The sequence below is a fragment of the Carassius gibelio genome, chromosome B6 (assembly GCF_023724105.1).
Source record: "Carassius gibelio isolate Cgi1373 ecotype wild population from Czech Republic chromosome B6, carGib1.2-hapl.c, whole genome shotgun sequence".
NCBI lineage: Eukaryota > Metazoa > Chordata > Actinopteri > Cypriniformes > Cyprinidae > Carassius > Carassius gibelio.
In genome coordinates, this window is record NC_068401.1 from 10,438,828 (window position 1) to 10,451,520 (window position 12,693).

Below are 12,693 nucleotides of genomic sequence, written 5' to 3' on the forward strand. Positions count from 1 at the left end.
CCAACCGAGGACTTTTATTTTGAATGTATTTTAGTGGGCGGAGATTGTCATGACATTGCTATTTCTGTACTGTGTGTGTTCCGATCATTGACTGTATAAAAGGTTCCAAGCAGTATATCAATGTCTGGTATCTTAAAGGCAATGTCGAGTGAGTATATTTTTACATTCAGAGCGGTACAACGTTTAGATCGTGTTATTTGATATAGTTTAGTTGGTGATTATCTAAACGTAGCATATTAACACGCTTGATTTCACTTTGCATCCAGCCTTCCACACTGTTCCAAGTTGTGGATTAATTAAATGCGAAATGTTTGAACCTAAAAACAATGTTTTGACTGCAGATGTGGTTCATACAGATCATGTTTTGACTGTTCATTTAACTTAAATCACCCAAAACTACAATAAAACAAAAATAGTGTTTTTGTTTTGACTGCACTTCCTTTGACAGAAGCAGAAAAGTGTAGAGAATTCCAAAACAAAAAGCTGCAAAGGAGGCTGCCGGTTAAAAGTTGAAAGAGTTGTGAATCATTGATCCTGCTGCAGCTAATAAACAAACAATTGATCTTCTGCCCCCTAGAGTTTCGTCTGGCTGTGGTTCAGTTACATGTTTCAAAGATCAAGGCAGACAACTTGGATAGGGCACAAAAACTAGTGAAGGAGGCTGCAGGACAAGGTGCAAAAGTTGTAGTCTTACCTGTGAGTATTACATTCTATATCTTAGGTTATGAATACTATATTAATATTGGTTTATACACAAATATGGCATTTAATAATCAATTATGTATATGTTTGTTTGAAGGAGTGCTTCAACTCCCCTTATGGAACTGGGTTCTTTGCTGAGTATGCTGAGAAGATCCCCGGAGAGTCCACAAAGGTGTTGTCGGAGGCAGCCAAGGATTGTGGGGTCTATTTAGTGGGCGGTGAGACCCTCAGACACAAACCAGCACGTTAGTGTGTTTGATGCCATTCATTTCCATGTCCCTCACATGACTGTGTCTTTGTTGTAGGTTCCATTCCTGAGGAGGATGGAGGAAAGCTGTATAACAGCTGCTTAGTTTTTGGACCTGATGGAAAGTTACTTGTCAAACACAGAAAAGTAAGTAACGGTAAAGAAATTTTTTGTTACAAAAGATTTCTACTTCAAATAAGTGCTGTCCTTTTGAACCTTCAGTTAATCAGGGAATATTAAAAATGTTTTATCAGCGTTTCAAAAAATATTAAGAAGCGGAACAGATATCAACAATGATGATTATATTAAATGTTTATTGAGCTCCACATCAGCATATTAGAATGATATCTGAAGGTTAATGTGAGACAGAATACTGGAATAATGGCTGCTGGAAATTCAGCTTTAGCAATACAGAAATAAATGACATTTTCATGATATTTAGTATTTAATATTTCATATTAGTGTTTTTACTGTATTTTTGATCAAATATATAATTGCAGTCTTGGTCAACTTAAGAGACTTCTTTAATATTTTTTTTTAATTCTTACTGACCCCTACACTTTGGAACAGTTGTGTGTAGATATGTATAATGTGTATAATATATTTCAGGATGTATTAACCAATCTTTTGAGTAAACCGTTTGGCTTATTTAGAAAAAAAAAATGAATCAAACTTTTATGCATTTGTACTCTTTTTATCTTAATATCCTTTCAGATTCATCTTTTTGATATTGATGTGCCAGGGAAAATACGATTTCAGGAGTCTGAAACACTAAGTCCAGGAAACAGTTTATCCATGTTTGAAACCCGTGAGTGTGTATTATAGAAATCTTGTCCATGTATTTAATGAATGTACAGTATGCATTTCAATAAATTAGAATGGCGTGGAAAAGTTCATTTCAGTAATTCAACTAAAATTGTGAAACTTGTTTATTAAATAAATTTAACGCACACAGACTGAAGTAGTTTAAGTCTTTGGTTGATGATTTTGGCTAACATTTAACAAGTCCCACCAATTAAATCTTTACAAAATAGAATACTTATTAAAAAAAAACATTGTTAGTGAAGGTTGGGCTTCTGGAAAGTATGTTCATTTACTGTACATGTACTCAATACTTGGTAGGGGCTACTTTTGCTTTAATTGCTGCCTCAATTCGGCGTGGCATGGAGGTGATGAGTTTGTGGCACTGCTGAGGAGGTATGGAAGCCCAGGTTTCTTTGACAGTGGCTTTTAGCTCATCTGCATATTTTGGTCTCTTGTTTCTCATTTTCCTCTTGACAATACCCCATAGATTCTCTCTGGTGTTCGGGTCTGGTGAATTTGCTGGCCAGTCAAGCACACCAATACTTGCTGGAAAATGAAATCAGCATCTTCAAAAAGCTGGTCACCAGTAGGAAGCATTAAGAGATTAAAAATGTCTTGGTAAACGGGTGCAGTGACTTTGTTTTAAAAAAACACAATGGAGACAAACCAGAAGATGACATTGCACCCCAAATCATCACAGACTGTGGAAGCTTCTCCACCCTTCCTCCAGACTCTAGGACTTTGGTCTTTTCAAATGAAATACAAAACGTGCTTTCATCTGAAAAGAGGACTTTGGATCACTGGGTAACAGTCCAGTTCTTCTTCTCCTTAGACCAGGTAAGACGCCTCTGACATTGTCTATGGTTCAGCAAATTCCTTGACACGTCTGTGTGTGGTGGCTCTTAATGCCTTGACTCCAGCCTCAGTCCATTCCTTGTGAAGTTCACTCAAATTCTTGAATTGATTTTATTTGACAATCCTCATAAAGCTGTGGTTTTCTCGGTTGGTTGTGCATCTTTTTCTTCCACACTTTTTTTCTTCTACTCAACTTTCTGTTAACATGCTTGGATACAGCACTCTGTGAACAGCCAGCTTCTTGGCATTGAATGTTTATGGCTTACCCTCCTTGTGAAGGGTGTCAATGATTGTCTTTTGGACAACTGTCAGATCAGCAGTCTTCCCCATGATTGTGTAGCCTAGTGAATTAAACTGAGAGACCATTGTTTCAAGGCTCAGGAAACCTTTGCAGGTGGTTTGAGTTGATTAACATGCCACCATATTTTAATTTGCTGAGATAGTGAATTGGTGTGGTTATGTTAAATATTTCATTGTCAAAATCATCACATTTAAAAGAAGCAAACACTTAAACTACTTCAGTCTGTGTGCACTGAATTTATTTGAATTTATTTAGTTGAATTACTGAAATAAATTAACTTTTCCATGACATTCTAATTTATTGGTATGCACCTGTATATTATTGCTAATTGGCCAATATTAGAGTTTTTTTTTTTTAAATCAGAATTAATGTTGGGTATATATAAGCCAATATTATGCATGCATATTTCCCTTTATTTTTACATTTAGTAACCATCTGTAAAAACAAATAAAGACAATATGTAATATCGACCACAACAGGTGCATAACAATTGCCTCATCAGAATTGGCCAGAATATAAATATTGGTGCATTGCCAATGTGACCTTTATTTTTGTTCTCTCCAAATGTGAAATCATACAGTTTATGTATTTCTTTGCAGCATTTTGTAAAGTTGGTGTGGGAATATGTTATGACATCAGGTTTGCAGAGCTGGCACACATCTATGCTAAGAAAGGTGAGAAAGTAAATGTAAAATTTTGTTAAAATGTAACTATGTAGGCATACTTGAAATGAATTCCTCTTGTATCTGTCTATGTAGGTTGCCAGCTTTTAGTATATCCTGGTGCCTTCAATATGACCACCGGTCCAGCTCACTGGGAGCTGCTGCAGAGGGGGAGGTCAGTATACCAGGCCACATGGAGTTACTAAACTATTAATTTCCCCAGGCCTGCTGTAATACATTTTGTGTCCTTTTCACAGGGCAGTAGATAATCAGGTATATGTGGCCACTGCTTCACCAGCAAGAGATGAAAGTGCCAGCTATGTGGCGTGGGGTCACAGCTCTGTGGTTAACCCTTGGTCAGTGCTTTCTGTCTCATTATTGACAGATTGTGTATATTTTTGCATGTATTACTAATATAACTGTGCCCAATTTTCCATGCAGGGGGGAGGTAATTGCCAAAGCTGGACCAAAGGAATCTGTTCTCTATGCTGACATAGGTATATTTCTGCGTTTTACATTTACAAAAATTGTGAGCTGTAGAGCCAGTTGGTATTAATGCAAACATACTCTTCCTCTTCTGCTTGTAGACCTGCAGTATTTGGCTGATGTGCGCCAGCAGATCCCAATCACCACACAGCGACGGAATGATCTATACAGTGTTAACAGTGTTCAGGAGGGCTGAACTCTCATTCACACGAAGCACTACAGTGGACTTTAAGACAGACTAAATCAGCACTTTGAATTAGACACAAGTCTTCATCAGTGTTATGTGGGGCATCGCACAACAAAGATGTTTGAATTAATGTGAACAACAATTTGCATTATGATGTTTCTCTTACAATGAAAATTCTATTTGGAATAGATGAAAGAAGTTGTGAGTACAGTGGACCGTTGTTTCTGGGCAGGTAAAGTGCTGCATCAGTGTGAGGAAACGTATTAAGCATCATTATATATATAATTTAGTTTTCTGTCATTGTATTAAATCCAAAAGAGATTAAAATATTATCTGGAAAAATTTACTTCATAATAAGTTATCTCCTTTTTTTTTTTTTTTTTTTTGAGTGTGTGTCTGTGTGTGTGTGTGTGAGAGAGTGTGTGAGAGATCGAGCCCATCCGACCCACAAAGTCCCCCATGAGGGCCTTCAATTGGAGTAAATAAATTAATAATACAGGACAGAACCAAAAAATTATAGATATCACTGAATTCATATAATATACAATATAATAATAAATTTTTGTCACATAGAAATGCACTTTAAAGTAAAGCATTGATTTTGAGCCAGAATTGAAAGAAATGTACTGCTTATAAATTCTGTAATCATTTCCTCATCCTTTTGTGGAACACAAAATAAGATATTTTGTATTTTACAAAACCATTTTGGTTAAACTTGATTTCTATAGACAATTTTTTTTTCTTAAATGATCTTTGGTTGAATCTCCCTTTAAGAATGTTATTATTTGGATATATATATATATATATATATATATATATATATATATATATATATATACACACACATGCATACATATTAATGGTTAAGTATTAGGAATAATTAGAAAGTAATGTGGGTTACCACAGAAAGACATTTTAATTATTGACAAACTATAGCCTCAGAGTAATTATATACAAGGTTTGATTTCTGTCTCTCGTAGGTCTTTTATTTACAATGACTTTGATACAATAGTGAAACTATTACACAGCGATTAAAAGGCAAGTATGTTTATATAAGAAAATCTGGTGTTAAAATTGTTTTTATGCCACATCCAGTGCTGCTGAATATATTTTAATTATATTTAGTCTCAACACCACCCATCAATGGATAATAGAGAGAATTACATGATGGTAATATATATGACTTTTACAGTAACTCATCTGCATTTGTGCTCCAGCCTGTCTAACTACTTCAGGTTAAACAGGTAAAGTTATGAAAGTTGTTTTGAGCTCTTTCCCAACAACATAGCATGTCGTGGATATTTAACATGGTCTAAAAATGTTAGATGTGAGTGTATGTGTAACTTGTCTAAATACTTACTAAGAAAGAGTTCCTGAACTGTTCAAATAGATTCATTTATATTCTTTGCGTTATGCAACTGTATGCATCTTTTGTTTAGCCGATCGTATGGAAAAAGGGAGGCTATTCAATGAAAGAATAGTATTGTGGTCTCGAAAGAAGTCTGTACCGGCTCAAGATGATTCATCCTCTGAAATGAAACAGAATCACTTCCAGTCCATCACAATTAATAAAAATGACATAAGTTAGTCGTGTCAACTCAGAATGCCTTTCCAAACCATGTTACACATCAGTCTCAGGACTGGAAGCCCATTGCTTCAAATCAAACACGATCATGTCAGTGCCCTCCCAACATGAATCATCTGCAACACAAAGGAATGAGAGTCATATAACAAAATCACACCGTTAGATCCGTAAATAAACAGGACTTCAGTACCTCCACATCTGTGTTGCTTTCTTTTTTGATCTTGGTCCCATTTCTTCTGGAAATATAGAGCTGTAGCCACCAGTAAGGAAACAACCACACACAGAGCAGCGCTGAAGACCCATATGTGCTCTGACAGCCGTCTCTCTGACTTCCTTGACAAAAAAACAACTGACCACATGCAAAAATCACATATAGTTTTCATATTTTTTTTTATCATTGTATGGCTTTATTAGCTGTACATTTCCAGCTAAATCTAATTTTGACTTCTGTGTTCTTCATGTTACAGGACATCTACATGTTTTACATTTTATCTGATGTATGCAAAAATAAAACCCAGCAACATTACTGCAACTGAGGAGAGACTTACAGTTTGTTGCCTTTAAAGTTTCATTCAGCAATTTGTTTTCTATAACACAGGATACAGCAGTGTCCGCTGAGATGTTGATAGATAGGACAGTTGTTATGTTGTAGAGTTCAGACTGAGGTAGAGTAGTCATATATGTTGTGACTGACGTTTCTGGAGGACGCTGCGTGTGGTTGACAAGCCAGTAGATGGACGGAGAAGGAAATCCTCCTAAAGAGTTGCAAAGCAAGCTGGTTTCTGCACCATACACTCCATTCGCTCTCAGTAGAGTAGGACGGCTGAAATGACCTGCAAATAAATAGAATGAATGCTTGAAACCAAAATAAGCATCAGAAAGTCAAAGTAGCAAGTATGGGTGCCTTCAATATTTTATCCTTACCTGCTATGGTGAGACAGACAGTGCAGACCAGAGAGCTTCTATTTTGACCCAGAAGCTTAAGATTAAAACTGTAATTGTGTGCATCTGATAAATGTATATCATGTAACTCCACTGAGAAATCTCCAGTTTTTGGAGCCAAAGATGACACAGTAGTCCGGTTACTGTGGGACACATTTTGCATCTCCACTTTTCCCTCCATCCAGAATGCAGTGTGAACTATTTCCATTCCTCTTTTCCATTCAGATGAGATGTGGAGTAAAGTCAAATTTTTTACCCCATTATAAACACAGGGAAGGATGGCGCGCTCCCCAATCACTCCGACTATGCATTCATCAGCTGAATTGTAAGAGATCAAAAATAAATCTTGAATTTAAGGTATAGCCTATGGCCTATAGTCTAGAGTATACATCTTATCTTTCAAGCCAGAAGAGTCAACTGAGCTGGAACTAATTCACACCCACAGGACTTACCTTGTACTGAGACGAAACTTGAGACGCAAAGTAGCAGAACAACGAAACAAGTATCTTTCATCGCTTAAAAATAGTCATATGATTGATTTGTGTCTAAAGTGTACCTCAGATAAGGAGACAGACACAGCGAACTGATATCACACTGCTATGAAACTGCAGTCATATTAATTCAGTGGGCTGTGCCCAAAACCAATATGACCTGTCAAACAGGCAAAGACCTGTCTACCACTACAGCGTGAGTATACAGTCAAATGAGTTTCACTTCCTGGTGATTTTAAGAAAGTGTAAGGAAAAGCACATGCCAAACAAACAAAAAACAAATAATACAAAATCTCTCTCTCTCTGTGTGTGTACATGTCAGTTATTTATAAATACATGCTTAAAATAATTCTTAAAAAGATTTGATGACAAATTGCATCTTTATTCTTTCACTTTTGCTTCAATAAACTCCGAATTTTCTGTTTATTGAAACTTAGTAAGGTAGTTATTAAGTTAAGGTATGGGTAGGATTAAGGGATCTAAAATTGGTCATGTAGAATAATACCTATACCTATAGAATAATACATTGGAATAAACCTAATAATGTCTTGGAATAAACCTTTCTTCAAATCTAGATGACTAAATTAGTTGGATATTAATGGTGATGATCCATTTAATGGTGATGATCCATTTGTTGTTATCAGCAGGATTCACTTTGCAAATTACAAGTCAGGCCTATTTGTGTTAATATTGGATAAATTAACAAAATTTGACATTGAAACATCACCACATCTTAAGGAGAAATTCTTCAGTATAATGCTCAGTTGCCCTGCTTTAAAGCATTCATCTGGTTTTGGCTAGTTTAAGCCAGTGTTCGCTGATTTAAAATGGTCTCCTAGACCCAAACCCTTCTGGAGGATCAAGTCAACAAATGATAAGATACCTTTACGGTTACAGATTGCATCAGCAAAGATGCTGCATTAACTGAAATTTGACTGATTATTTACTCAACAATTACATTTCATAGGAAGCTGGTTTAAGTAAAAAGATCATGTTCCCTTGTGAACTGTGTTTCTTCATAAAAAAATTATACCACAAAATAACAGTACCAACTTTCCTGTACTTTTTAATCTGGTATTTACTTAGATTAGACCTCTTTAATGTTTTTTTGTTAATTCCTCATTCACAGAGTTTACATTTCCTTTACAATAAAAAAAAAAAAAAAAAAACTGGTTTGTGTAGTATTTTGAATTCCAAGGTTTTCCCTGTTATTTTATTCTGCCAGGGTTTTGAGTACAGCAGGAGTGGAAATCCCACGAGAAAGAGAGCAGTCTTGAGAGAGCAGTTGCTGTTCTGGATGGTGCACAATACTGTGAGTCTGTCACCAACACATTTATATGATATGCTATATGACATTGCCATAATCTAAAGCTCTGTCTGACTTTTCTGATAGGTCTCGCTCTTTCCTCTGGATTGGCTGCAACTTTGACCATCACACATCTTTTTAAGGCTGGAGATGGAATTTTGTGCATGAATGATGTTTATGGAGGTGAGTTACTGCTCCTTATAGCTAATAAATAAAATGAGATTTGATACTAGTTGAGTCTTGCTGAGTCTGTCATGTATTTCCCATCAGGAACAAATGAGTATCTTTCAAAAATAACTGTGGAATTTGGCCTTGATGTCTCTTTTGCTGACCTCACAAAGTTAGAGGAGCTAAAAGCAGCTCTAAAACCAAATACAAAGGTACACTTGGCAGAGAAAGCATTAAAAAAAGGGATTGATGGGGAAATATTTGCTCACCTGATTAAACCCGACAATAACATGTTAATTAGATTTGGGAAGTACCGCACCTAACCTAACGCATGCTACCAATTAAAAAGTGATTTCAGATAAATGTACCTTTTTATTATGCACTGAGTACAATACTTAAGTATCATTTAGAAGATTCCAGTGCAGGGATTGAATTTCCTTATAAAGAAACTAAATACTGACTTAAATATTAAACAGTTTTTCTCTTACCTGGAACAGCGCCCCCTTGCACTTGGAGCAGACATCGGCATGTACTCTGCAACAAAGTACATGAATGGTAAAAATAAATACAAAAATTACTTCAGCCTTTTGTATAACTGAAACTTTGTTGATCAAAATGAAAATGATCCATGTTATTCCAGGACACAGTGATGTTGTGATGGGACTGATTTCTCTCAACCGTGATGACATCTATAAACGACTGAAGTTTTTGCAGAGTGGTAAGGATCTATCTTTCAGTCAGTAAGTCTGTCTGTCTACACACAGATACACACACGCACACATTATTCAAAATATTTTTAAGTAATCAGAAGGGCAAGGAATCATAGGCCACTAAACATATCATCAAAGACTGTTAAAGGTTCAGCTCGGTGTTATAATGTACAGTACATAAACATGCTGAAGATGTGTTTTAACATGACCAAGAGAGGCACCAGTTAGAAGTTCTTTTATCTACACTATTGGGAGTGTTTTGTAAGGGAAAAAAATTCTTATTACGTTACTTGTCCTTCAGGTAATATCAGTAATATCCTGTTTTAATATCTGCTGCTGATATTTCCCTTTTGTTATTGCATGTAGTGTAGTCTCACTATGAAAATCCTTGTGTAATCAATAATTTGAGCAAATTATATTTTTTCCAGTTTTATCACATACTTTCCACCTGTCACACTGTTACAGTCCTAATGTGATGATTAAACCTTGAGCTTTCTTTCTTTTTTTTCTTTTTTTTTAGCAATACATTGCAGAATTGTGCCTGATTGAAATGCAAAAAAAAATGAGCTTGAGCATAGCAGAAGCAAAGGGTTCATTTTCATCTCCCTTCCTCTCTATTTTCTTCAGCTCTTGGGACTGTGGCTTCTCCCTTTGACTGTTATATGTGCAATCGGGGTCTGAAGACACTTCACGTGAGAATGAAGCAGCACTTTAAGAACGCAATGGCTGCGGCACAGTTTCTGGAGAAATATTATTGTGACTTTATATAAAAATGCATGTTAGACAATTTTGGCACGTTGTTCAAACAGCCCATCTGAATATAATGATAACATAATTTATTCCTGTGATGGAAAATCTGAATATTCAACAGCCATTACTGCAGTCTTTAGTGTCATATGATCCATTAGAAACCATTCTAATATGATGATTTGGTGCCCAAGAAACATTTCTTTATGCATGTTCTTAAATAATAATTATAATTCTATTATAATTGATATTGTTACAGTTGAAAACGGCTGTTGTGTCCTGCATGTATCCTGTAATGTGAGTTTAAATGTAAAAAAAAAAAAAAAAAAAAAAGTTAAATAAATCTTACATTACACTTTTGAATAGTAGTTTACATGCTTCAAAACTGAACTGGATTATTCATAATGAACTGATACTGATAGATCTTAATCATCTCTTTTCCTTCAGGTCTTCCATCCCTCAGCATGAGCTGACAAAGAGGCAGTGCACAGGATGTCCTGGGATGATCTCTTTCTATATCAAAGGAAAACTGGAGCACGCCTCAACTTTCCTCAGCAGTCTGAAGGTGCTTTGACGCTTCATATTGTTTGAAAATCTTTTACATCTTACACGTTTAAAGAATTTTACATTGTTTTATGCATTTCAGTTGTTTGCACTTGCTGATAGTCTTGGTGGTGTTGAGAGTCTAGCAGAGCACCCGTAAGTATATCCAAATCCACTTAACATATAAAAAAAAGCATTAAAGGGGGGGTGAAATGCTCGTTTTCACTCAATATCCTGTTAATCTTGAGTACATATAGAGTAGTACTGCATCCTTCATAAATCCAAAAAGTCTTCAGTTTTATTATATTCATAAGAGAAAGATAGTCTGTACCGATTTTTCCCGGAAAAACACGACCGGCTGGAGGCGTGACATGTGGGCGGAGCTGAAGAATCACGAGCGCGAATAGGCTTTTGCGTTGAGAGCATGTGGAAGCTGTGACATTACCGTGAGGAAAAAAACATCCAAAACAAACCATGGCTTACAGTCAGATTCAGCCGTTTATTTATGATCCAGAATCAGATCCCGAGGCTGAAACTGAACGAGAGCAGCAGCAGCAACGACTCGCTCCGAGCGGGGCTCGAACCCAGGTCTCCGGCATGGGAGGGGACGCACTAACAAGGAGGCAGAGATATTTGAAGCAGTTTTACTCACCGCCTGCGGTTCCAACACACAATCGTGACCCTTTTTCCTTGGGATTGCATCATCCTTAAGAAATAAACGATACACAAATCAGGCGTCAAACTGGGCCTTGTTTGTAAAACAAGCATCTTCGAAATGCAGGGAACAAACAAAAACACTTGCACAACTCTGTTGATGCTCTGTAAAAATAAACTCCATGCACTGGTCCCCCAATGCTGTTTTTTTTTTTGGTAATCTGTGCAGGGTTGTCTTGCCCTGGCAACCAAAAACACACTTATTTTGTGACTTTTCGCGATGCTCTCGCTCTGATCAGTGAATCACTCTGATCAGTGAAATGTCTGTGCTGCTGCTCAGCCTCGCTATACGGGAGTGCACGCTCTTCCGGCAGAAGTGCCTTAGGACCCATATAAGGAAATTCCGCTCCATCTAACGTCACACAGAGCCATATTCGAAAAAAACGTTCCGAAACTTGTGACAAACCGGAAGAAGTATTTTTGGAACAAAAATACTCCTTCAAACATACAACTTAATTTTTGAAACTTTGTCCATGTTTAGCATGGGAATCCAACTCTTTAACAGTGTAAAAAACTCAGTATGCATGAAATAGCATTTCACCCCCCCTTTAAGTATTTTCACTGTTTTTGTGAAAGCCACATGGATGAGTGTGAACCTCAAAACTTTTGCACTGCCACAAGGGTTTTTAATGTTGTAGTAAAAAGCAAAAACTAAATTTTTCCTGTCTGAAATGCCTCATTGTAGAAAACCTTATATTTTGAAATATCATAGTGACAGGTTTATGATCGGTATGGTTCACAAGTAATTCACTAATTCCAATATTTCTATTGAATAATTTGATACAGCATCTTGTCGGGTATCATTATGATTTATATGAAGAGGAAAAAAATTTGTGGTGACATTTCATCCACCTCCATTTCCCATGGTGCACTCCTTCATTTCTAGAGTAAGTATGACTCATGTTTCTGTGGCTGAAAATGAGAAGAAAGAGCTGGGCATTAGTGATACGCTCATCCGTTGGTCTGTAGGCCTGGAGGATGAAGAAAATATTATTTCAGACCTAGACCAAGCCCTTGCTGCTGCAGTGAGTAGTTCAGAACACATTTCATTTTTGCATAGATTTCATTCATTGACTCACATGATAAGAATTGTGTCAACATTTTAGAAACATTCAGTGACAATAGTTTTTTTTTTTTTGAGTGAAATTATAATTTCAGCTAGAAAGCTTATTTTATTTGGCAAGGAAGCATAATTTTGTTCTAAGTCACAATAAAGATGTTTATAAAATTACGAAAGATTTAT

At 36.3% G+C, this 12,693-nt stretch overlaps 2 protein-coding genes and 1 pseudogene across 2 annotated transcripts; 2 read left to right on the top strand and 1 right to left on the bottom strand.

Annotated features, from left to right (window-relative positions):
• The first annotated feature begins 36 nt into the window (after nt 1-36).
• Nucleotides 37-4,590, top strand: nit2 (nitrilase family, member 2). The gene is made up of 10 exons (XM_052558638.1): nt 37-148; nt 578-696; nt 800-920; nt 1,008-1,096; nt 1,664-1,757; nt 3,509-3,583; nt 3,668-3,746; nt 3,829-3,927; nt 4,013-4,068; nt 4,159-4,590. Exons 1-10 carry the CDS (start codon nt 121-123, stop codon nt 4,251-4,253), a joined length of 855 nt encoding a protein of 284 aa, XP_052414598.1. The 5' UTR covers nt 37-120; the 3' UTR covers nt 4,254-4,590.
• Nucleotides 4,591-5,115: 525 nt separating this feature from the next.
• On the bottom strand, nt 5,116-7,435 carry LOC127959447 (ICOS ligand-like). Its single transcript, XM_052558637.1, has 5 exons — nt 7,224-7,435; nt 6,754-7,089; nt 6,378-6,662; nt 6,020-6,178; nt 5,116-5,945 (listed from the first exon to the last, which is right to left on the bottom strand). The coding sequence occupies exons 1-5, from the start codon at nt 7,282-7,284 to the stop codon at nt 5,866-5,868; spliced, it is 921 nt and encodes a 306-aa protein (XP_052414597.1). The 5' UTR covers nt 7,285-7,435; the 3' UTR covers nt 5,116-5,865.
• A 287-nt stretch (nt 7,436-7,722) lies between these two features.
• LOC127959046 (cystathionine gamma-lyase-like) lies at nt 7,723-10,587 on the top strand (annotated as a pseudogene).
• Nucleotides 10,588-12,693: the final 2,106 nt, after the last annotated feature.